The sequence below is a fragment of the Bos mutus genome, chromosome 7 (assembly GCF_027580195.1).
Source record: "Bos mutus isolate GX-2022 chromosome 7, NWIPB_WYAK_1.1, whole genome shotgun sequence".
Lineage (NCBI taxonomy): Eukaryota > Metazoa > Chordata > Mammalia > Artiodactyla > Bovidae > Bos > Bos mutus.
The window spans coordinates 70,709,370-70,732,364 of record NC_091623.1 but is presented as its reverse complement, the minus strand read 5'-3'; the positions used below and the strand labels follow the sequence as shown (position 1 = coordinate 70,732,364).

The 22,995-nt window shown below is 39.4% G+C and overlaps 1 protein-coding gene across 1 annotated transcript in view; it reads left to right on the top strand.

The window, feature by feature from the left end:
* Positions 1–22,995, top strand: part of SNX24 (sorting nexin 24) — a 178,379-nt gene that overhangs the window by 111,591 nt on the left and 43,793 nt on the right. Inside the window, exon 3 of the mRNA XM_070374084.1 lies at positions 5,991–6,095. Coding sequence (XP_070230185.1) covers positions 5,991–6,095 — 105 coding nt within the window. The remainder of the gene's footprint in view (positions 1–5,990; positions 6,096–22,995) is intronic.

The following is a 22,995-nucleotide window of genomic DNA, read 5'->3' as shown; positions in this document are numbered from 1 at the left end:
AGCCATATCCTTACTCATGTGATGTGTGATTTTGCTGCAAGTGACTCTAGAACCAAAATAATGTTTACTGTAACACATACTCCTTTATTTTTCCCTTATGTAATGACTAGGGCTAATGTAACAGTTACATGAGCCTCAGGGACCCCGGCTTTTATGACTTTCCTCTTCTCAACACATCGCTTCTGTCTCATGGTAGGAGGTGACTGCTCTGGGTCTAGCCCTTACATGGGTGCCAGCAGGAAGAAGGAAAGGAAAGAAGGAACAGTCCTTCCCCGTAAGAACACTTCTTGGGCTTCCCTGGTGGCTCAGTAGTAAAGAATCCACCTGCCAATGCAAGAGACACAAGTTCGATCCCTGATCCAGGAAGATCCCACCTGCCACAGACCACCTAAGCCTGTGTGCCACAACAACTGAGCCTGTGCTCCAGAGCCTGGGAACTGCAACTACCGAAGCCTGTGCAATCTATAGCTTGTGCTCCATACAAGAGAAGCTGCTTCAGTGAGAAACCTGTGCATCACAACTAGAGAGAAGCCCCTGCTCACCGCAATAGAGAAAAGTCCAGGCAGCAGCAAGACCAGCACAGCCAAAAATACATAAATAAATAAATTAATTTTTAAAAGCCTTTTTTCTTTAAAAAAAAAAAAGAATACTTCCTGAAAGTTGCACAAACATTACCTGCCTTTGTCCAGAATTCAGTTATTCAGCTACATGTAGCTTCTAGGGAGATTGGGAGATGTAGTCTTCATTCTGGGCAGTCATGTACTCAGCTGAAAATCAGGAGTTCTGTTCTGTAGAACTTCAGGGTTCTACAGAACAGTCGCTTTGGGGAGGCAAGTAGTGTTCTCTGCCACCTACTCTAAACCTGGCATTCTACCACCTTTTAGCAAACAGGATGCTGCCAGATGAGGTCAGAAACCCAAAAGAGTCAGGGTCAGGGAGTCATTCTAACCACCTCCACTTTCCACGTCCTCTCCCAGCCTTCAGCTTCTCCCCACTCCACTGCCAGGACCATCGTCCCCATCACCGTCCTTGCCTGGACTTCCATAGGAACTGCTAACTGATCTGCCTGCTGTGATCCCACCCCCTACAGTCCATCTTGCTCATAGAATCTAGCATAATCTCTTTAAAGTAAAAATTATATCAAGTCATTCCCTTGTTTAAAACACTGTGTTTCCCACGTGAAATGACAGTCCAGTTCCCACCGTCACCTCCAAGGCCCTACACTGTCTGATTCTGCTGCCTCTCGGCCTCAGCTTTTTGAACAACAGGCTTGGTCCTTGGTCCTCCCTTTCCATTGCTCTGCTTCTGCTGGAACGTTCCTTCTCCAGTTCCCTTACCTGGTGGCTCCCTCCCAGCATGCTTCAAATGGCTCCTCAGACATTCTCACCTAACACAGGCCCTTCCCCAGTGCACACACCATCTGTTATTGTCTGCCTTCACCCTGCTTTATTAACTCATTTCTTGTTTTTTGTCTTTCCGGGAAGCCTCACAAAGGCAAGAGTGTCTCTAACACAGAGGAGGAGCTTGGTGTCTTCTGTTCCATGACCTTCTTCAGGCCTCTTTGTTTTCCCTGGTACTTTTATTTTTTATTTTTTTCTGATAGACCAAAGAATAATGTACTTTAACAGATCTTGAATTTGTCCGTCTTACCCATGCTGTCTCTTGCATGGAGTCAGCCTTCTTCCGGGCAGTTGCCTTGTCCAAGGGCTCTGACCTTCTGCTCTAACCTAGACAGATAGTTCTCAGGCCTGCTGTGCACAGCTGCCCTTGGACTTCCCCTTGCCATGCTGATGGCACAGAGTTAGGAGTCCTGATACCATTTTTCCTCTTCCTTGATTTAATTTCTCAGTTTTCTGGAATTGCATGTTTACTTCTGTGTAAAGAAGGAAGGGCAGGTAAATCTTCTCTCACACTTTATTGATGATATGCTAGTTATAGAAATCTATATCGAATTAGATCTTTGAAGCATTGTTCTAGCGTTCATTATTGCTGATGACAAGTCGGTTGCCATTGTGGCTCTGCTTCCTTTATTTGCCAACTAATGTTTTTCTCTCTGTCTTCTCTTTTTCCTTGATATTCTTAAATCTCAACAGATGAATGTCAGTAAATGTAGATTCTTTTTATACATTATGCTGGCAGTGGGTTCTTAATCTGGAGACATATATTAGGTCATAGAAAAACTTTTTTCTTTGAAACTGTCTTTTACTCTTCATTACTTTCCTATTAAATCCCCTGGATTAATCCTATATGTGTTTTATCTTTTCACCTACCTTTTCTCTCATTTTGTTTATTCTGCGCTTTGAGAGACTTCCATGATTTTATATTCTGCCTCTTTTAATTTATTAATTTCTGTCATGTTCTTTAAGTTCTGAAATCTTTTTTCTCTGATTATTTCCTTTTCATTGCAACTGTTCCTGTTTAATAGGAGCATTATCTTCTCAAATCTCTCTGCAGATACTAAATAGAATTTTTAAAGATCTCTTCTATTATTTGATTTATGTTCCTTTTGGGATTAGTTGCTCCATTTGTTTTTTCTTATCCTTTCTCCTTTGTAGTGCTTGCTCTCCTATGAAAGCAATCCTTGATTGTCCATCCAGTTAGATGAATTATTCTAGGTATTTGTCACTGCTTCCTCCACTTTGAATGCATAAGTCTGGTCCCTCTGTAGGGTGTTTGTCAACTGAAGGGCTTCATTATAGGGAATGAGGGGAGAGAGGCAGATTCTAGGCTGGAAACTTCATGAAAACCAGAATGACCAGAATGGCAAACACCCTTCTTCAACCCAAACATTTCATGAAATTTCCTTAGGAATGCTGACCCTTTTTTTTTTTTTTTTTTTTTTAATTTATTTCTCATTGGAGGATAATTGCTTTACAATGTTATGTTGGTTTCTGCTGTACAAGAGTGTGAATCAGCCATAAGTATACATATGTTCCCTCCCTCTTGAACCTCCCACCCACCCCCACCCCACCCCACCCCTCTAGGTCATAGCAGAGCACCAGGTTGAGCTTCTTCTGTTATACAGCAAATTCCTACCAGCTATCTATTTTGCTGCTCCTGCTAAGTCGCTTCATTCGTGTCCGACTCTGTGCGACCCCATGGACTGCAGCCTACCAGGCTTCTCCGTCCATGGGATTCTCCAGGCAAGAACACTGGAGTGGGTTGCCATTTCCTTCTCCAGTACATGAAAGTGGAAAGTCAACGTTGAAGTCGCTCAGTCGTGTCCGATTCTTAGCGACCCCGTGGACTGCAGCCCACCAGGCTCCTCCGTCCATGGGATTTTCCAGGCAACAGTACTGGAGTGGGGTGCCATTGCCTTCTCCCGGCTATTTTACGTACATATATATGTTTCAGTGCTACTCTCTCAATTCATCCTACCCTCTCCTTCTCCCACTGTGTCCACAAGTATGTTCTCTATGACACTGACCCTTTTTTATAGAATAGGGGTGTGCATGCTTAGGGATAACACTGGACTGCTGTTTATCTCTGTGGTCTTTGGCACAGGTAAGACATAGTCTGTCCCGCTTCTTGTTCCCTCCTCCTCTTAACGCCAGTCCTGAGCACACAGCCTCTCAGGCTTCTGAGAAGACTGACATCCAGACCCTTTGCAGTCTACTTCCCGAGGAGGTCTGGGCTGGGGCTTCCTCTGCTCCAGCCTTTTCTTTAGCATCATGCTCCTGCTTTCTATCTTTTACAAAGCTGTTAATCTCTTGCTTGGTGATTGCTCCTTCCTCCTTGCCCTGTTCTCTGTGTTGTTGTGAGTCCTATTTCCATTGGCATTCTTTTTTTAGTGTCTACCAGGATTAAATTCAGGTCTATGAAACAGAAAGTCCACATGCCAGTAACTTTAAAATAGGAGAGTGGGGGGACTTTTTGTTTTTGTCTTAAAAAACAAGTCAGGTTGTTGTGGCAGCTCCAGGAGGTGCTCAGGTACTGACTCTATTTTTTCTGCTCAGTCATCTGGACACCTGTCTTCCATCTTCAGAACTCTCACTTCATGGTGGCAGATGGTCATGGCAGCTCCAGCCATCACAGTCACCTTCTAGGGAGGAAGAGCTAAAGGGGAAATAAGACAGATGCTGCAAGTCAGCTGAGTGTGCTGCACTTAGTATTTATGGAAAACTTTCCTTTATGACTTCTGATTACCTTTGGCCCCCACTCTTTGCAGGGGGATGTGGGAAATTAAAGCTGAATTTAGCTGAATACAGTATTATTTCCAATAACTTAGGAGTTTGATGAGCAAGAGAAGAAGGATAGATTTGGGTTTGCAGCTAGCACTTTTACCCTGTTAGCAGCACTTCAGGTGTGAATGGAGGAAGCAAACACAGGCTCAGCCTAACACTTTGAACTAGAAGCACTGATCTTTTAATTGCACAAGATTCCTTCTTTCAGCCTAGACTGGTTAGTGGTGAATATATGCTTATGAATGAGAAAAAATTTTTATTACAGTTTCAGATCCTGGGGTTTAGCTGCTGTATGTATTAATATTTTCTTAGAGGTCATTATGCCATTTCTTCTCATGTAAAGGGGCAGTTTAGTAGGGTTTCCAAGTTTTAAAATTAGAGCATTAAAATATTTCCACTTTAGAGGCAGTGTGTTACTTTTTTATGCATTGCTGCTATAAGAAGTTAGCATAAACTTAGTAACTTAAAACAACACAAGTTTATTATCTTATGCCTCTCAAGGTTAGAGATCCAAATTGAGTTTCATTGAGTTAAAATTAAGATATGAATGGATTGTAGGAGATAATTGATTCCTTTCCCTTTTTAGCTTCCAGAGGTCACCTGGGCTCATGACCTTTACTTTGTCACCTAAGCCAGTCATGTATCATCTTCCATTCTCTGATTCTCGTCCTCCTGCCTTCCTCTTATCAGGAGCCTTACGATTACATTGAGCCCACCTGTATAATCTAGGATAATCTCTCCATGGTAATATCATGTAATCGGATATACACAGTAGTAACTGGCCCTATAAGGTAATATTCACAGGTTTAGGATGTGGTGGAGAAGGCAATGGCACCCCACTCCAGCACTCTTGCCTGGAAAATCCCATGGACGGAGGAGCCTGGTAGGCCGCAGTCCATGGGGTCGCTAAGAGTCGGACACGATTGAGCAACTTCACTTTCACTTTTTACTTTCATGCATTGGAGAAGGAAATGGCAACCCACTCCAGTGTTCTTGCCTGGAGAATCCTAGGGACGGGGGAGCCTGGTGGGCTGCCGTCTATGGGGTCGCACAGAGTCGGACACGACTGAAGCGACTTAGCAGCAGCAGCAGCAGCAGCAGGATGTGGTAGTAGGAACCTGCAACAGGCAGCTCTAACTCAACTTCCAAAAGAATTTTCCTTTATTTATATAGTCCCTTAAAACTGCTGCCCAGAAAGGCCAGAGAACCCTTTAGCTGAGAACCATCACTCAGTTTTTGTGAGCAAAATTTAGACCTAATGCTTAGGAATATTGGAAGGATCAGTCTTTTTTTTTTTTTTAAGTTCTTTTTATTATAAAACTTTAAAGAAACCCTCCATATGATGTGGTCTAGTTCATATGGCATTCCAGGAATGATGATTATCAGCAGTTGCATTTTGTTTTGCCTTTTTCTGTGAAAAATATGTAGAAAGACCTTTCATCAGGAATGTACTTCTTCCAACCATAATGTTATTGTATTCATTGATTTTGGAAATTATAAACTTCTATACTTTCTTTATAATTCACTTATTGAACTCTTAATTTTTCAGAAAAAAAAAATTCCAATCTCTTATACCAGATGATGTATAACAATAACAACAACTACTAAAACAGAGAACTCATGTTCTGAAACATGAATCTTTAGGACAGCTAAAGAAAGAATTGTCGATGAAATTTCAGTGTATATATATTTTACTCTTTCTTTTTATTGGAGATCACTGTGGTTCACTTTCTTTTATTGGCTTTTCCCGCAAATAATGTCTTTATAATCAAAAGACATTTTCTGTTTTCATTTCTGTCTTTATAGCTTAAGAAATGCATTAAAACTCCAGAAATTCCTTCTAAACATGTTCGGAACTGGGTCCCAAAAGTCTTAGAACAACGACGACAAGGTTTGGAAACATATTTACAGGTAAGATGTGTTTCGAGCCTCAATTAATATAATGTCACTTAAAAGAATCATATATCTCAATGTTTTTTCTCAGAACTTATGGGTGAGATGCAGACCATATCAAGAAGTCAAACATTCTGAATGAAAGGAAAGTTTAAAATTATAAATATGTTGTTGGTTGGTTCTTTTATCTTTGATTAGGTTCCATTTTAAAATGGTTATGTGAAAGTGAAAATTTAGTATAAAAGTAAAAACCACTTTACAAGATGTCTATTTTTCTGTTCAACCCTACAAATTGCTTTTTTGTTTTTAATTTTCCTCTTCAAGATTTGTCTCTTCCTCATAGCCTAAGATGGTAAAGCATCTGCCTGCAATGCAGGAGAGCCGGGTTCAATCCCTGGGTCAGGAAGATTCCCTGGAGAAGGAAATGGCAACCCACTCCAGTACTCTTGCCTGGGAAATCCCATGGACAGAGGAGCCTGGTAGGCTACAGTCCCTGGGGTTGCAAAGAGTCGGACACAACTGAGTGACTTCATTATTAGGGCTTCTCTGGTGGCATATTGTCCCTAGCCTTTAGATGTTGAGATGTTGAGAGAAAATGAGAGAAACTGCATTTTCAGTGGGCCTGGCTGGTACACGTCTGGAATCAAATTGAGAATAAGTATGTAAAATTGCCTCTGACGAAGTACTAACTTCTTCAAAAAGTAGAATGTGTGTTTTTAAAACAATCCATAGGACTCTTTCCTGCAGCTATGAGGAGCAAACAGATCTACCTAAGTCAGATAAGACAAAGCAGTCTCTCTGCCAAGTGACAGAAAAAAACAAAAGGAAAGAGTGAGGCAATGTCAACTTCTCTGAGTTTTAAAAAGTGCTAGTGGCCTCAGGTGAATAGTCAGTGTAGCCATTATTAATCCAAGGAGTGCCATGTGGAGTAGGCGCTGAGAGGAGGGCGGGGGGCTGGGGCGCCTGTGTTCATCAGGACGTGAGTCCACTTGAGGGGCTGATGCATGAGGCTGACTGACCAGGTGTGAGGGGTTGGTGTAGGGGAATCTTGGCTCTCAAAAACGAAGAGCTGGGCATCACCTCAGAGTTCTGAATTTACCATGATGATCTAACCAGGACATGTTTCTTCAAAGAAGTTGGTGTTTGTCCACAGCTGTCTTTGTAACCCCCTTCAGCGTTAACCCTCGGTGGATTCTGTTTGGGCAGGCAGCTATGGGCTGCAGGAAGCTTACACCTGGTGTCCTCTACAGAGCTTTTCTGGTTGGTCGTGCTTGAATGACTAGTAGCTAGAAGCTCAAGAGAGGCTGTTGACACGGGCTTGTACTTAGTGATCAGTTCACAGGCCTCTCCCCCAGTAGAAAAATTGTCAAGGAGCTGTCCCTGGCCTCCTGCAGTTTTCTTGGTCTTTACAGTGTTCACAGGGGAAAGTTGGTGCGTGGAAACTCCCAGAACCCAGAGGACGGCTGTCTTCACTGCTTTTGTTCTTCTGCTTGGGAATGTGGTAGATGGATCCTTCACTGCCTCTCCCGGCAGTGGGAGATTAAGGGAAGTAGAGACTGCAAATGACAGGGAAGTGTGTGGCATGCACCCTGAGACTCTGTATATAGAGCCATGAGACTTCCAGAGCCTCGGGCTGCAACTGCAAAACCAAACCCAAAAACCCCAAAACGAGACTTTAGATGTTGTATGCAAAGGTAAAAATGCATGTTGTCTATAATTATATGGGCTTGGTAAACAATGCATTTTAATTTGTAAGCCAGATTTTCCACAGATATTGTATATCTTCAAGCTTCAGTTCTGAAGAAAGCTTTGCTCTTTCCTCCCATTGTATTTGACACATGACTCCCATTACTGCTCAGTGTAAACATTTTAAGATGTTTGTACTTTGGATATAAATATGCAGATAAAATCATCTGGCATAGAGAGGAGTTTACAGTGACACTCAAATTGAGCTTAGAATTTTCTATTCTCAGAAACAGAGCTTGAAAGATGTGGTTGAATGACTGAGAGGGCTTGTTTGCTCTTGTGCGTTTAATATTCAGTTTGTTGTCAGTTAAGTCCTGAAGGAGTTCAAGGATGCTTTCTTTTCTCCCCCTTTTCTCTGATTTTATCTGTGTGCTGTGGGAGCCAAATGGAAGTTACAGAGATGAGTGTGGATGAAAGGTGAGTGCAGATGCTTGGTCAATTCCCAGGGAAATGAAAACCCTGGCTTAGGGGTCACTTCTTAATATCTTTTGGTGTTTAAGTCTCTTCAGAAGTAAGACAGTTCCCACTATTCCTTCTACTCACCTGTGTAACTCCAGTTTGAATCCCACTCACCCTCTGTTGGAGAAGGAAATGGCAACCCACTCCAGTACTCTTGCCTGGAAAATCCCATGGACAGAGGAGCGTGGTAGGCTATAGTTCACGGGGTTGCAAAGAGTTGGACACAACTGAGCAACTTCACTTCACCCTCTGTACCAGGCTGAACCCCTGAGTGTAAGTGCCACTACCACTTCTTGGCAGGCACCACTCTGCAGAGAATCCGTCTCAGCTTGAGGTACATAGGATGGCGCTGTTCAGGCCCATACGCTTGAGAAAGTATCAATACCCCAAGCCATAGCATCTTAAGCTCACAGAGATCTCAGATCTCATCCAATCCAGCTTGTCTCCTGCCCTTGAGTTAAGTTCATGAGCATCCCTCTGGTCTCAGTTTACCACCCATAAAACAGACAGATTAACTCTTGGAAGGGCTAGAGAAAACCCTTCCTTTTGTCCCCAAAGCAACTAATATGCTCTAGACCGTGGATGGGTTCAACACTACTACTACTACTAAGTCACTTCAGTCATGTCCAACTCTGTGCGACCCCATAGATGGCAGCCCACCAGGCTCCCCTGTCCCTGGGATTCTCCAGGCAAGAACACTGGAGTGGGTTGTCATTTCCTTCTCCAAAGCATGAAAGTGAAAAGTGAAAGTGAAGTCGCTCAGTCATATCCAACTCTTAGCGACCCCATGGACTGCAGCTTACCAGGCCCCTCTGTCCATGGGATTTTCCAGGCAAGAGGACTGGAGTGGGATGCCATTCCACACATTTCCTGAATTGGCCCACACTACTCTTTTATTTTAGAGGTGGAGAACCAGAATTCCAGTGGGGTTAAGCAACTTGCTCACTTCCTGGAGTATATTAGTTAAAGAGATAGGATTGGAATTTTAATTTCTTAACTCCCAGGTTAGACTCTTTTTTTAATGTATTGTAGGTTTTCTAAGTCAGGAGAAATTTTCAACCTTAACGTATAGTTTGTGTTAAGGATATGATAATAAAAGTAAAGGAAAATAGCTTATAAACCATCACAATTTAACTAGCTGTCTGTCCCCATCTTCTTTGATCGATAGATTTTTTTTGTATCTTTGACTTCAATATTTAGAATCCTTTAAAAACTGTGAGCAATGTATCTATTTTCTGTGTCAAGTCATCTGGATAGAAACAGAAATCTTAAGAATAAATTAATTTGGGTTTCCCAAATTTATTTGACCATCAAACATGGTTTATGTAATATTTTATCTCTCAGTTTGAGAGGATTTTCCACCTTTCCTAAGACCCCACTGAAACAAAGGTATAAAAGCTTCAAAAGAAATAAACCACAGCAGTTAGGTGGTAGATGGGCAGGGAAAAGAGGGGATCATCAATGGGAAAAAAGAATTACATTTGACAGTTTTCTAGAAGATGGAATGTTCTGGTAGCATGCGATGGGTGCTACAAAGTGAAAAGCAAAGCTCAGCCGTGAGAGCCTGTGTGGATGTGGGAGGCAGCCTACTCACAGCTGTGATGGAGATAGTCTTCTGGACTTGGAGTTGGCAGGTGAGGCAGAGGCTGAGGTGAGCGGTGAGACTGAACACAGACGGATGCCCAGACTCCTTATTCTGTCCAGAATACATCCTCATGTTTATGACCAGGTCCAAACTTTGTAAAGACTATTTTCTTGAAAATATAACAACGCAACAAAATACTAAACAGAATGTCTGAGGAAAGCTAAAGCTTCTAAGGTGGACATCAGGGCCCCCAAGTTGACAACCCCCTCCTCTTACCTCAAGGAAAAGCCCATCAAACTGCACGCTCCACCCACAGGCTCCCCTCAGAAGGAAGCGCTCCTGCTGACTTGAGGAAGTCCCCTTAAGCTGCTTTCTGCAGTGAAGTCTGATCACCAGGGATCTCCAAGCATTGAAGAAAAAGGCCAAGATGAATGAAAGCACTAACTCTTCAGGAAAGAGATAATTCACAACACAACATATATCATAAATCTCAAGAGCTTCCCAAAGGTATTACACTCAAAAAATGACTTTAGGGTACTGTGTGAAAGGACCAGAGAACACACGAGCGTTTTTAGCATTAGTTGTTTTATCCAGTTGATTAAAACTGTTTTATCCAATTGATGGGGAGCTGCCCTTCCTAGTTGGGAAACCGTTCCACAGAGTATAGCGAGAAAAGCTCCAACAGAAGACAAAGAGACACAGTGGTCAGTTCAAGTCTGATGTCCTCTTTCCTTCTGGAGGTCCAGGGAGAAGGAAGAGGAGAAAATACAGAAGTGGGGGAGAAAATAATCAAACGAGAAACACTTAACAATTTCACTTTTACCCAGACAAGGTTCTCCAAGCGCAGAGCACAATGAATGAAGAAACCCTCTAATGCCTAGACATAATCTGGCAACATTTCAGTACTCCATCAAAGATGAAGACCCTTGATTTTTCTTCCAGAAAGAGAAAACAGTGGTTAGCAAGGCTGAGGTTTAGTTGTATCTTCACTTATTTATTTAAGGCTGATTTAATGGGCAAGTCTCTTATCATTCTTTATTAGCAACTTTAAATTGGAAGCTCTCATGATTTTCAGACAAGGAATTTCACCAGAACTTTGCATGAACAGCACACTTGTGCTGTTTATTGCAATAATGTGAAATTTATCTTTCTGAGAAAGGGATCCATGTCTTATGTCACTTATTCAGGAACAGCAGTTGTTTATGTTTTCATCTTTATCACATAGAGTGATAAGTTATTAAAGTTTTGGGAGCTGACCAGAAATAGCTCATAGCAGCTCATGATAAAGGATAACCGAAGCTAATATTTTAATCTCTTAGAATAAAGTTCATTTGAAGAAAATAGTGCCACAGCTGGGTCAGGCTGGGTAGATGCAGAATGGTATCATTAAAAGACCCTGTTTAGCTGACGAGGCTGCCCCTCACTCATTCTTTAAATTATACTATGCAGTATAATGTTCAATTTGGTCAGACGTCTGAATTAAAGAGTACTGTATTTTTTACTTTTCCAGTAGTGCCTGAGGTATCTGTTAAAATTGACCATGTGCACTTGCAAATTTCTAATCCCTTGAGTGCAGTGAACTATATATAATCAGATGACATTTTTAAAGCGAATCTCCTGTATCTTAACTTGACTGCTTGATCTGTAAGAAAAAAGGTATGTTAAAATTAAAGCAGTCCTAAGGGGAAAGTTCATAGCAATACAGGCACACCTCAAGAAACAAGAAAAAAGTCAAATAAATAACCTAACTCTACACCTAAAGCAACTAGAAAAGGAAGAAATGAAGAACCCCAGGGTTAGTAGAAGGAAAGAAATCTTAAAAATTAGAGCAGAAATAAATGCAAAAGAAACAAAAGAGACCATAGCAAAAATCAACAAAGCCAAAAGCTGGTTCTTTGAAAGGATAAATAAAATTGACAAATCATTAGCCAGACTCATCAAGAAACAAAGGGAGAAAAATCAAATCAATAAAATTAGAAACGAAAAATGGAGAGATCACAACAGACAACACAGAAATACAAAGGATCATAAGAGACTACTGTCAACAATTATATGCCAATAAAATGGACAACGAGGAAGAAATGGACAAATTCTTAGAAAAGTACAACTTTCCAAAACTCGACCAGGAAGAAATAGAAAACCTTAACAGACCCATCACAAGCACGGAAATTGAAACTGTAATCAAAAATCTTCCAGCAAACAAAAGCCCAGGTCCAGACGGCTTCACAGCTGAATTCTACCAAAAATTTAGAGAAGAGCTAACACCTATCCTGCTCAAACTCTTCCAGAAAATTGCAGAGGAAGGTAAACTTCCAAACTCATTCTATGAGGCCACCATCACCCTAATACCAAAACCTGACAAAGATCCCACAAAAAAAGAAAACTACAGGCCAATATCACTGATGAACATAGATGCAAAAATCCTAAACAAAATTCTAGCAATCAGAATCCAACAACACATTAAAAAGATCATACACCATGACCAAGTGGGCTTTATCACAGGGATGCAAGGATTCTTCAATATCCGCAAATCAATCAATGTAATACACCACATTAACAAATTGAAAAATAAAAACCATATGATTATCTCAATAGATGCAGAGAAAGCCTTTGACAAAATTCAACACCCATTTATGATAAAAACTCTCCAGAAAGCAGGAATAGAAGGAACATACCTCAACATAATAACAGCTGTATATGACAAACCCACAGCAAACATTATCCTCAATGGTGAAAAATTGAAAGCATTTCCTCTAAAGTCAGGAACAAGACAAGGGTGCCCACTTTCACCATTACTATTCAACATAGTTTTGGAAGTTTTGGCCACAGCAATCAGAGCAGAAAAAGAAATAAAAGGAATCCAAATTGGAAAAGAAGAAGTAAAACTCTCACTGGTTGCAGATGACATGATCCTCTACACAGAAAACCCTAAAGACTCCACCAGAAAATTACTAGAACTAATCAATGATTATAGTAAAGTTGCAGGATATAAAATCAACACACAGAAATCCCTTGCATTCCTATACACTAATAATGAGAAAACAGAAAGAGAAATTAAGGAAACAATTCCATTCACCATTGCAACGAAAAGAATAAAATACTTAGGAATATATCTACCTAAAGAAACTAAAGACCTATATATAGAAAACTATAAAACACTGGTGAAAGAAATCAGAGAGGACACTAATAGATGGAGAAATATACCATGTTCATGGATTGGAAGAATCAATATAGTGAAAATGAGTATACTACCCAAAGCAATTTATAGATTCAATGCAATCCCTATCAAGCTACCAACAGTATTCTTCACAGAGCTAGAACAAATAATTTCACAATTTGTATGGAAATACAAAAAACCTCGAATAGCCAAAGCGATCTTGAGAAAGAAGAATGGAACTGGAGGAATCAACCTACCTGACTTCAGGCTCTACTACAAAGCCACAGTTATCCAGACAGTATGGTACTGGCACAAAGACAGAAATACAGATCAATGGAACAAAGTAGAAAGCCCAGAGATAAATCCACGCACATATGGACACCTTATCTTTGACAAAGGAGGCAAGAATATACAATGGATTAAAGACAATCTCTTTAACAAGTGGTGCTGGGAAATCTGGTCAACCACTTGTAAAAGAATGAAACTAGAACACTTTCTAACACCATATACAAAAATAAACTCAAAATGGATTAAAGATCTCAACGTAAGACCAGAAACTATAAAACTCCTATAGGAGAACATAGGCAAAACACTCTCTGACATACATCACAGCAGGATCCTCTATGACCCACCTCCCAGAATATTGGGGAAAAAAAAAAAATTCCCCACCTATGTTTTCATGATTACTGATATAGTTGGGCTGAGTACAAGCATCCTTTTTTTTTGTTGTTTGCTTATATTCAAATAGTATATTTAATTTTTATCCATGTTTTTTTATTAGTTCCCTTTTTGCTGAATTTTTCTTTCCTTGCTTGCTTTTGGATGGGTGGCAAATTTCTTCCTCCTTTTTCTCTTTCCGTTTTACCCCCTTAGTATGTATGTATCCTTTCAGTAATTCCCTATTATCTTTAGCTGCCTCCTGAAATTTACAAAGACCTTATAGTGTTTTAAATCTTATCACCTTGAATGTAGGATTCTGGGTTGACAATTCTTGTTTTCTTCAGCACTTGGAAAATATTTCAAAACTTCATTTTGCCCCCGTGGTTTCTGATTTAAATATCCACTGTCATACTAATTGTTTTTCCTGTATATGTAAGATGTTGCTATAAACTGGCTGTTTTCATTGTCTTTGTGCCTACTCTAGCATGGTGAAGGCAAGATGTTTTATTTATTTTGTTTATTGAAACAATTATTGTTCAAATACTGTCTAATCACTTAAACATCTCAGGGCACAGAATGGATACTCTTACGTGCTGTGCTGCGCTTAGTCACTGAGTTGTGTCTGACTCTTTGTGACCCCAGGGACTGTAGCCTACCAGGCTTCTCTGTCCATGGGGATTCTCCAGGCAGAAATACTGGAGTGGGTTGCCGTGCCTTACTCCAGGGGATCTTCCCGACCCAGGAAGCAAACCAAGGTCTCCTGCATGGCAGGTGAATTCTTTACCAGCTGAGCTACCAGGGGAGCCCTGGGTACTCTATATAAATATTAAAGAGAGGAAGAAATATAGAAAACTTTGATGCTTGAAAAATAAAAATCAAATGGCATTTTTTCAAGATTTTGTCTTTGTCTTTGGTTTTCAGAAGCTTAACTATTATGTGTCTTGGTTTGTGTTTAAGTTTTTCCTGTTTGGAATCCTACCAACTTGTTGAATCTATCGGTTTATCTCTTTTGCCACACATGGAAGTTTTTAGCCATTATTTCTTTGGGTACTTTTTCAACCCCTTTCTCTTACTCCTCTCTTTCCAGGACTCCAATAATGGGAATGTTCTATTTTTTATTATAGTTGCACAAGGCCCTAAGACCTTTATTTATTTTTACTGTTTCTTTCCTTTGGTCAGATTGGATACTTTGTTTTGTTTCTATCTTCCCCTTCACTGATTCTTTTCTCTTTTCCTTCCATTGGGTCATTGAACTCTATACTGAGCCCTTTATGTTATTGTATTTTTAGGTTCCAAAATCCCCATTTGCCATTTGATTTTTCTTTGTAGCTTTTACTTTTTGCTGATACTTTATATGTATATGTCTGTGTGTGTATGTATTTTTCCCCCCTTTTTTTAGCCATGTTGCACAGCTTGCAGGATCTCAATTCTCTGACCAGGAATCGAATTGGGGCCACAGCAGTGAAAGCACCAAATCCTAACCATTAGACCACCAGGGAACTGAGACTTTTTATTTCTTTGTTGAATTTTTCTATTTCTTCCTTTTCCTTCAAAGATGCTCATAATTACTCATGGAAACATTTTTATCATGGCTGCCTTAAAAAATCATTGTCAGATAATTTTAACATATCTCTGTCATCTGAGTGTTGGCATGTATTGATTGACTTTTTCATCCTGTTTAAGATCTTCCAGGTTTTTGATATAATGAATGATTCTGGTTGAATTCTAGACATCTTTGTGTGATGGTATGAGACTCTGAACCTTATTTAAATATTGGTTGTTTTAGCTTGCTTTCTCTGATACTGGTCAGTCAAGGCAGAGGACTCCACCTTCTTTCTACCAAGTGAGGATGAAAGGCCAGATTTCTCACCTAGCATCACTGACAACTGGGTTGGGCTGGGTGCTCCTCATCACTGCTGAGAGGATGGGAGTTCCAGCTCCCCGCATGGTCTCCACAAACCCTGTGGGTAGGGGCACATTTCTGGCTGTGAGGATGAAAGTCCTGGCTGCTTTCTTGGCCTTCTCTGACACCACCCCAGCATGGAGTACTTCATTGCCAGCCTTACGAGGATGGAGGTCTAGGCTTCCCATGAGGACGTGACTGGCATGAGTGGCAGCTGGCCACAGTTTCCTTCTGTGGTGTGTTGGCTACAGTAGAACAATTTAGAGTTGGAGAGTTTTCTGTCTTGCTAGGTTGTCTTTTGTATGGTTTTGCTAGAGGAATCGGGATTTTACTGGGACCTTATTTGTCTGCATATATTGGTATTTCCTGGTTGCTAATTTTTTCTTCTCCAAGTCAAGATAGGTGAGGCAAAATGAAAACCCAAGAAAGATAAAGCTCAGCACTGTGTCATTTCTTGGGTCCTAAAAAGTCTCTTTTCTTCTTTCAACCTGTCATAATCTTCTTGTCTGCTCTATGTACAGGGTCCAGTGGTTTTAGTTGTACTTAGCAGGATCAATGGGAAAAAGTGTATCTGCTCCATCTCATTGGAAGTTGAAGCCATACATTGATTTTTGAACTTAATATTATGGGTTTTTTGTTTTCATGAATTCTGTTTTCACTTTTTTCCTAATCTGCCTGGGTTTTACATTTTTTTAATAGTCCTTGTATTTTTGCTTCCATTTTCAAACCTCTTTTATATTTTATCTCTTAGACACATTAACTCATTTCCTCAGGAAAAAATGGTCACCACCACGTATCATCTGAATTCAGTGGACCATGTTTAGTTTTTTTCTAATTATATTTTATAAATAATTTACAGAAATCCATTAGAACTTTTATCAGAATTTCAACATGGCAAATCCAAAGTCAGTCCACATTTCCCTGTTTTTCAAAAGTTCAGCGTCCTTTGAACAGTAAACCTAACTGTTCATCAGCTTCTATGTATGAACATGAAACATAAACCATCTTATAGATACTGACTCCAGATTTTTATATTCATCTCTAATAGGTTCCAGTGTATCATTGTTTCTGATTCTTTTCTTTGGAGATGCATTGTTCAAACCCAAAACCACAATGGTTAGTAGTTTTCTTGAGGAGACAGTGGCTAATACCTTTGCCACATAATTACAAAATATTTTCATATTTAAATTTACAAATACCAACTAGAATGACTGAATCAATGAAATTTTTTTAATGTTTCTGTATTATCTGTTTCCTTTAGTAATCTTTGTATATCCTATAGTATTGTCAACTAAGACTTCATAGTTGAAGTTTTCTGTGGGTCTTTTTTGCCACTAGAAGGCACTAATTTAAGTTACCAACCTATGAAGGGGCCAGTTTGTGGGGTTAAATTCTCAGAGGATGTTTCTTCTCCTCTCCTTTGCTTCCAAGACTACTCTTCACAGTTCTTTATTCTCCCCTCCCCTGGGGAGAAGACAGCTTTACTTGGAGCTCATCTTTTAGATTCCCTACACCCTCTTGCCCTGAGCAAACCTCAGGCTTTATCTTCATCTCCTTTGTCCATACACTCCCCAACCAGATGCTCAAAGTTACAGAGTTCACAGTATGTCCATAGGACAGGGATATGTGATTTTAGGATCTTAATGATTCCTTTCCAAGATAATCTGAGCCATAGGAAGTTTTAAATGCCAAATCACTTTTCACAGTTAGCCAGGCTCTATTTTGGAGACTACTTAATTTCCTATAACACATTCTTCAAACATACATGGAGAGGTTTGGGAAATGAGTTTAATTATTTTCCTGGCTATAAGAGTTTATTTGACAGTGTTTGCTTCCCAAATCAAAATGGATTTTATATTTCATTCATTCAGGGGTGAGAATGTGTTTAGGCAGCAACCTCTGGTAGGGTCCATCGTGGTAGAAAGTGAACGGTCATACAGATAGTGCATTTCAACTCAACCTAACTGGAACATACCCTTCTTAAAATTCAGCAGTTATACTTATATACATGTGGTATAGAAGAGACTTTCAACATTCCTACAAGATAATCCCCAGAGAGGTTGCATCATGACCTAATCCTGGTCGGCTACAGTCCATAGGGTCACAAAGAGTTGGACACGACTGAGCGACTTCACTTCTCACTTTCACTTTTTTATACTTATATACATGTGGTGTAGAAGAGACTTTTAACATTCCTACAACATAATCCCCAAAGAGGTTGCATCATGACCTAAACATGTTTTTGTTTTTAATTTTTTATGTAGCCTGTATATAGGCTTAATGTTACAGAGTTCACAGAATAATAGGGTCTCTCAGCATGCCTTTGACCCTTTTTAACCACCAGTGCTTGGACAGTAAAGAATCTGCCTGTAATGAAAGAGACTCAAGTTTGATCCCTGGGTTTGGGAAGATTCCCTGGAGAGGGAAATGTCAACCTGCTCCAGTATTCTTGCCTGGAAAATCCCATGGACGGGGAGCCTGGCAAGCTACAGTCCATGGAGTTGCAAAGAGTCGGACATGAATGAGTAACTGGCAGTCAGTCTGTCTGTGACCCTTTTTAACCACCCCCAGTGCTTCAGAAGACATTTTCTTATAAATTAGGTTGCCTTCTGATTTCCACTGGGCCTGTATTCCAGCCCTTTATCTTTCTCTTCCATGAGCTTCTTTACTTTTCTCAAGATAGGATTCTCTGGTAACGTGGTCCCCTTCCCTAATGTGCACCAAGAAAGGTATTTTCTTTTGAATAAAGTTCGGTTAACATCTGCTCTGCTGCCTTATCACCTGTTGCTAGGTGCCAGGGCTTGACAAGGTCTTTTACCCCAGAATCAGGTGGTCATAAGGTGACAGGCCAGCGTGTCTGGTGTCACCATGGTGTCTTCTCTGAAGTTCTCTCTTTTATTTGATGAACAGTACTTACTGTACTAGTTGCCCTTAAACATCTTATGAACTACATTTTCTTACTTCCAGACTACAGTGTATTTGTGGACTTAATTTTCACAACTATAGACCACTGACAAATTTGACATTTTACTGTTAGATTACTAAAAATATCTGTTTCATGACCAAGAGCTAGTACTAGCAATTAGTATTCTTTGGTGGGGGGAGCTTTTATCCAAGTCTTGTTTGGACCCCCACAAAGGTTTTTGGTTTTTGTCAGTCATTCCATGAGACTTGCACAGTAGGCGTAACTGAGTGGAGAACAATAGACTAAATGATACTGAACTGAGATTCAGTTTTTAATGTTTTCAGTGTCCACTACCAGGTCCGCAGCTTTCTCTTGCTTATGTCAGCAAACTTGCAGACCACTACGTATCACACTGCTGGGATTGTGAGCAGTCAGTACTGCAGGCGTTAAGCTTGGAACAAGTTTCTAATTAAGATGTTAGAATTATAGTACTCTCTAAGCTAATTTTATTTTTTAAAGGAGTTTTCTCATTATTATTCATGTAATCAGATATCTATAAAGTTAAAAACTATCTCTTACACACAATCTAATTTTATTCTTTCTTTTCCTCCACCTTTCATTTCTGTGGTTTTTAAGTCATATGTCTGCATATTTGTTCCTAGCCATTCAACTCTGGCTAAGGACTAATTGAAATTTTCTCATTTAATCTGGCCTTGATTCGGTAAAGGCCTTGATGAAGCTGAGTCAACTCAGTTCAGCAGAGAAGCCCTGTGCTACCCCAGTGACCAGCATAGGACCTGATAGCCCAGGTCCTTAGAATTTTGAGTTTAATTCACAGATTAAGAAGTGATACTATAGCAGCTTCGCTTCTTATAAGTGACTTTTTTTAAACTGCAACTGAACTAAAGAAGAAGACGTTACATACATTTTAAAGTAAATAATGAACCTTATTATTCTCAACAACAGACGAAAATCAAGCCTGAAATATACAGGCATTAAGTAGCCCCACCATGGAGGTGGAAGACCTTATGTTTTTTTTTTGTTTTTTGAGAGATGTACAGCTTGAATTTCATATAATCCCTGTAGAAACCCATAGAAGTAAGAGGATCTGTGGAGATCCCGCTTATAACATGAGACAAACTGTTCTTTGTTCTCGTTAAAGATTGTGAACAGTGTGTTAAATAATATTAATGGCCAGGATTGTCAGTACTTAACAGTACTTTCCTTGTACAAGTGATTTTATTGATTGATACAGACTCAGTGTAACAGGAGCAGATTATTTTTACTGATTTTATCGAAATCTTAACCAAGTTTGTTAGTGCACCACGTATCTTTAAATAGATCTAGATGATGACGTAGATTAAGAAAAGCAAACCACCATCCATCTCTTTTTGATCTGTTAATAACTTAAATCCATCATTGCTAGCAAGTGTTTTCAGATCCTGTTGTGCATACATGTTTCTCTTGTCCCTGGTTAGAAATCCTATAACCTTGTTTCAGTGGCTGGCTTTTCGTACAAGAAAACCCTAACCGCTTATCCAGAATCTGGCAGACAAGTTTGTCATCAGAATTGTTGAAGTAATTGATGAAATACAAAGGAAAAAGTAAAACTGTACTAGTCTCTGCTATTAAATTTCACTTTTGTAGGCAGTGAGCTGTGTATTTTTAGGTTTTATAGTAGTTCTGTAAGAGTATTTTTGTGCTAAGTTGAAAGTACTGTATGAAGGCTATAAATAATTACTTAAGACAATGTATGATATTTCTTCTCATTATACTGTATTTTAAAGGTTTTCATTTTAATTACAGAGAATTGTGCTGTTTAAGTTCAAATGTCCTTTTTTCCCTAGTGATTTACCTACTTCCCATTGATCTCAAAATAATACTTTGTTTAAAATAATTTTTAGTGCAGAAAAATTTTTTAATTTTCTAAAGGCAGTCACACATTATTTCTTTAAAGATCACAGTATACTTTTCCTTCAAGGAAATAAACCAGTATTTTAAAAATTCTGATAATGCATTCTTGCTCACCTTGGTGGATAAATCTGGTGGAAGCCTGTCCTACAAAACTATAGATAATGAACTTTCAGAGGTCAGATGGGTCAGTGGAGGTGTGCTTAGTAATGGCTATTTAAGAAGCGTTAGGGCCTTCAAAAATGTTTCTGATTTCATGAAGAAGACCTGTGTAAAAGAAGGAGATAGAATGGAAATATGCACCACAGTGCACTGTGACCTGAAGCTTTGATCAGACTCAGAACTTAAAACTTTGGGAGTTATTTCCCAAACCTGTGAATTATCAAAATATTGACCACCCAATTTGGCAGTCGGCACTGATTTAAAAAATTACTCTAAGGGGTCAATAATTAAGGTTCAGTGCTCTGAACAAGAACACTAGGTTAGTAAGATGGATATTTGGGGTTGCGTCTTCCTCTTGAGCTGGCTATGCTTTGCTGCCAGCTCATGGGTGCATGCTTTTTCTAGAAAGAAAATGGGTGAGGTGTGTGTGGTGAGAACACGCAGACCTGCACTCATTTATGCAAAGCCAGCTCAAAGCCCCTCCTGGAAATAGGTTGTTGGTGATGCCGTTCTAGGCTCATGAAGAGAAAGATAGACTACATGTTACTTCTTCACGTCCAAACTTCTCTTCAAAATAGATGGATTTAGATGATAAAAACTTTACACCTTGAGCTAGCATTATATTTCTTTAACTATCGGTTCCTTTAAGGTGGCTATAAGGTGTCTTGAGTCTCTCTTTACTACTACTGCTGTTTTCTATTCAGAGAAGATTTTAGGAAGCCCAGCATTATTCTTGAGATACTTTTGTATTTTATCAGATCCATTGTAATGAATTCATGAATTTTTAAAAACTGGCTTTTATAGTGAGGTTCACTTTTAGTTTGATGACTGTAGTTTAATCAAAGGAAGAATATTGTATATCTTTTCTGTGGTCATTTATTTTCTGATCATTGTTTCTGTACAGGCATCAATCATTCTTTCCTTGCAGGTTAACATATTTTTAGTATTATAGTATTTTTTGTTATTGTTCTGATTTCCACATATGTTCATACTCAACAACATTGAAAAACACAAAAGAATAAAAATAATTGTCTGTGATTCTTCCACTTAGACCACTGGTTCTGGACCGGGACATTTGATGATGCACAGAGATATTTTTAGTTGCTACAGCTGAGGATGGGGCTGCTGCTGGCATGCATCTAGTGGGTACTTCAGGAATGCTAGCCATCCTACTGTGCATGGGACCGCCCCAAACAAACAAGCATTTGACCCCAAATGTTAATATTGACCGGGATAAGAAACCCTGATTTAGACATCTCAAAATTTTAGTGTGCTTCCTTTGTCTTTTTCCTGTGCGTATTTTTAATCCTGTGTTTTAAAATGCTTTTACATCATCTATAATGCTTTATAAACTCCTCTTTTAAAAACAGATTATGAACATTTATCATGTGTTAAGTATTCCTCTAAGAGAAGGTTTTTTTAAAAATGATTTTAACTTTTATTATGGAGAATTTCAACATATAAAGACTTGGCAGAATAATGTCATAAAATCTTATATTTCCAACATCAGCATCATGGGTTGATAATCAACCATTGTCAATACAGGGGCAATCTAACCTGACCTGTATCTTACCCCACCCTCCCATGTTACTTTGAAAAAACTCCAAAATATTTTTATCTATAAATATTTCAGTATATATCTCTAACAGAAAGTTTCTTTTAAAAAATAATTTTAATAAAGGCTTCATAATATTTTACCCTATCCTGTGGATATATTATAATTTATTTAACTAAGTGCCTACTGTTGAGTTTTTCTTTTTTTTTTTTTTTTACTTTTAAATAAATCTTTATATGACACAATCTCCTTGTTCTACAGGTGAAGTAGAAAGTGTGCAAACTAAGCAAGGCGAGAATGAGCACAAGACCCTTAATTTCATTAAACACTGTGTAACTGGTAAAGATTAATGTACATATCTCTTGCTAATTCTTTCCAATTACTTAGTTCATATAAATTCCCAAGCCTGGTTAATTATGCTGAAGTCAGGTAGTAATTTTGAGCAGTGTTCCGACGACAAGGGAATTTTCCTGGTATAACCTTGCCCTCTCACACAGGCTCTCAGCAGATTAGGCGCTCAGCCTGGAGTCCATTCATTTTCTGCTCAGGCCTAATTGCTGCCGACTGGCTGCCACAGGTACCTGGATAGTCTGTGTTTAAGGAGGCAGGGACTTGTGAGAACAAATAAGGAAAGATTAATTGTTTGTTTTGTTCCCTCCCAAGAGAAATGTGGGTGCTTAATCAAGAAAAATAATTTCTTCTGTTGATTTGGCTTATTTGGAGAAAAGATAATCGTGTAAAGCTAGGCGCAAAAATGATGCCTTTTACAAGAGGTATTGCCACTTACCTACACAGGAGACAAGGACAGAGGGAAATGAATGTAAGACACTGATGAAATGGATGAGGATGGCTCACATTTCTCATCGTAAGTAATC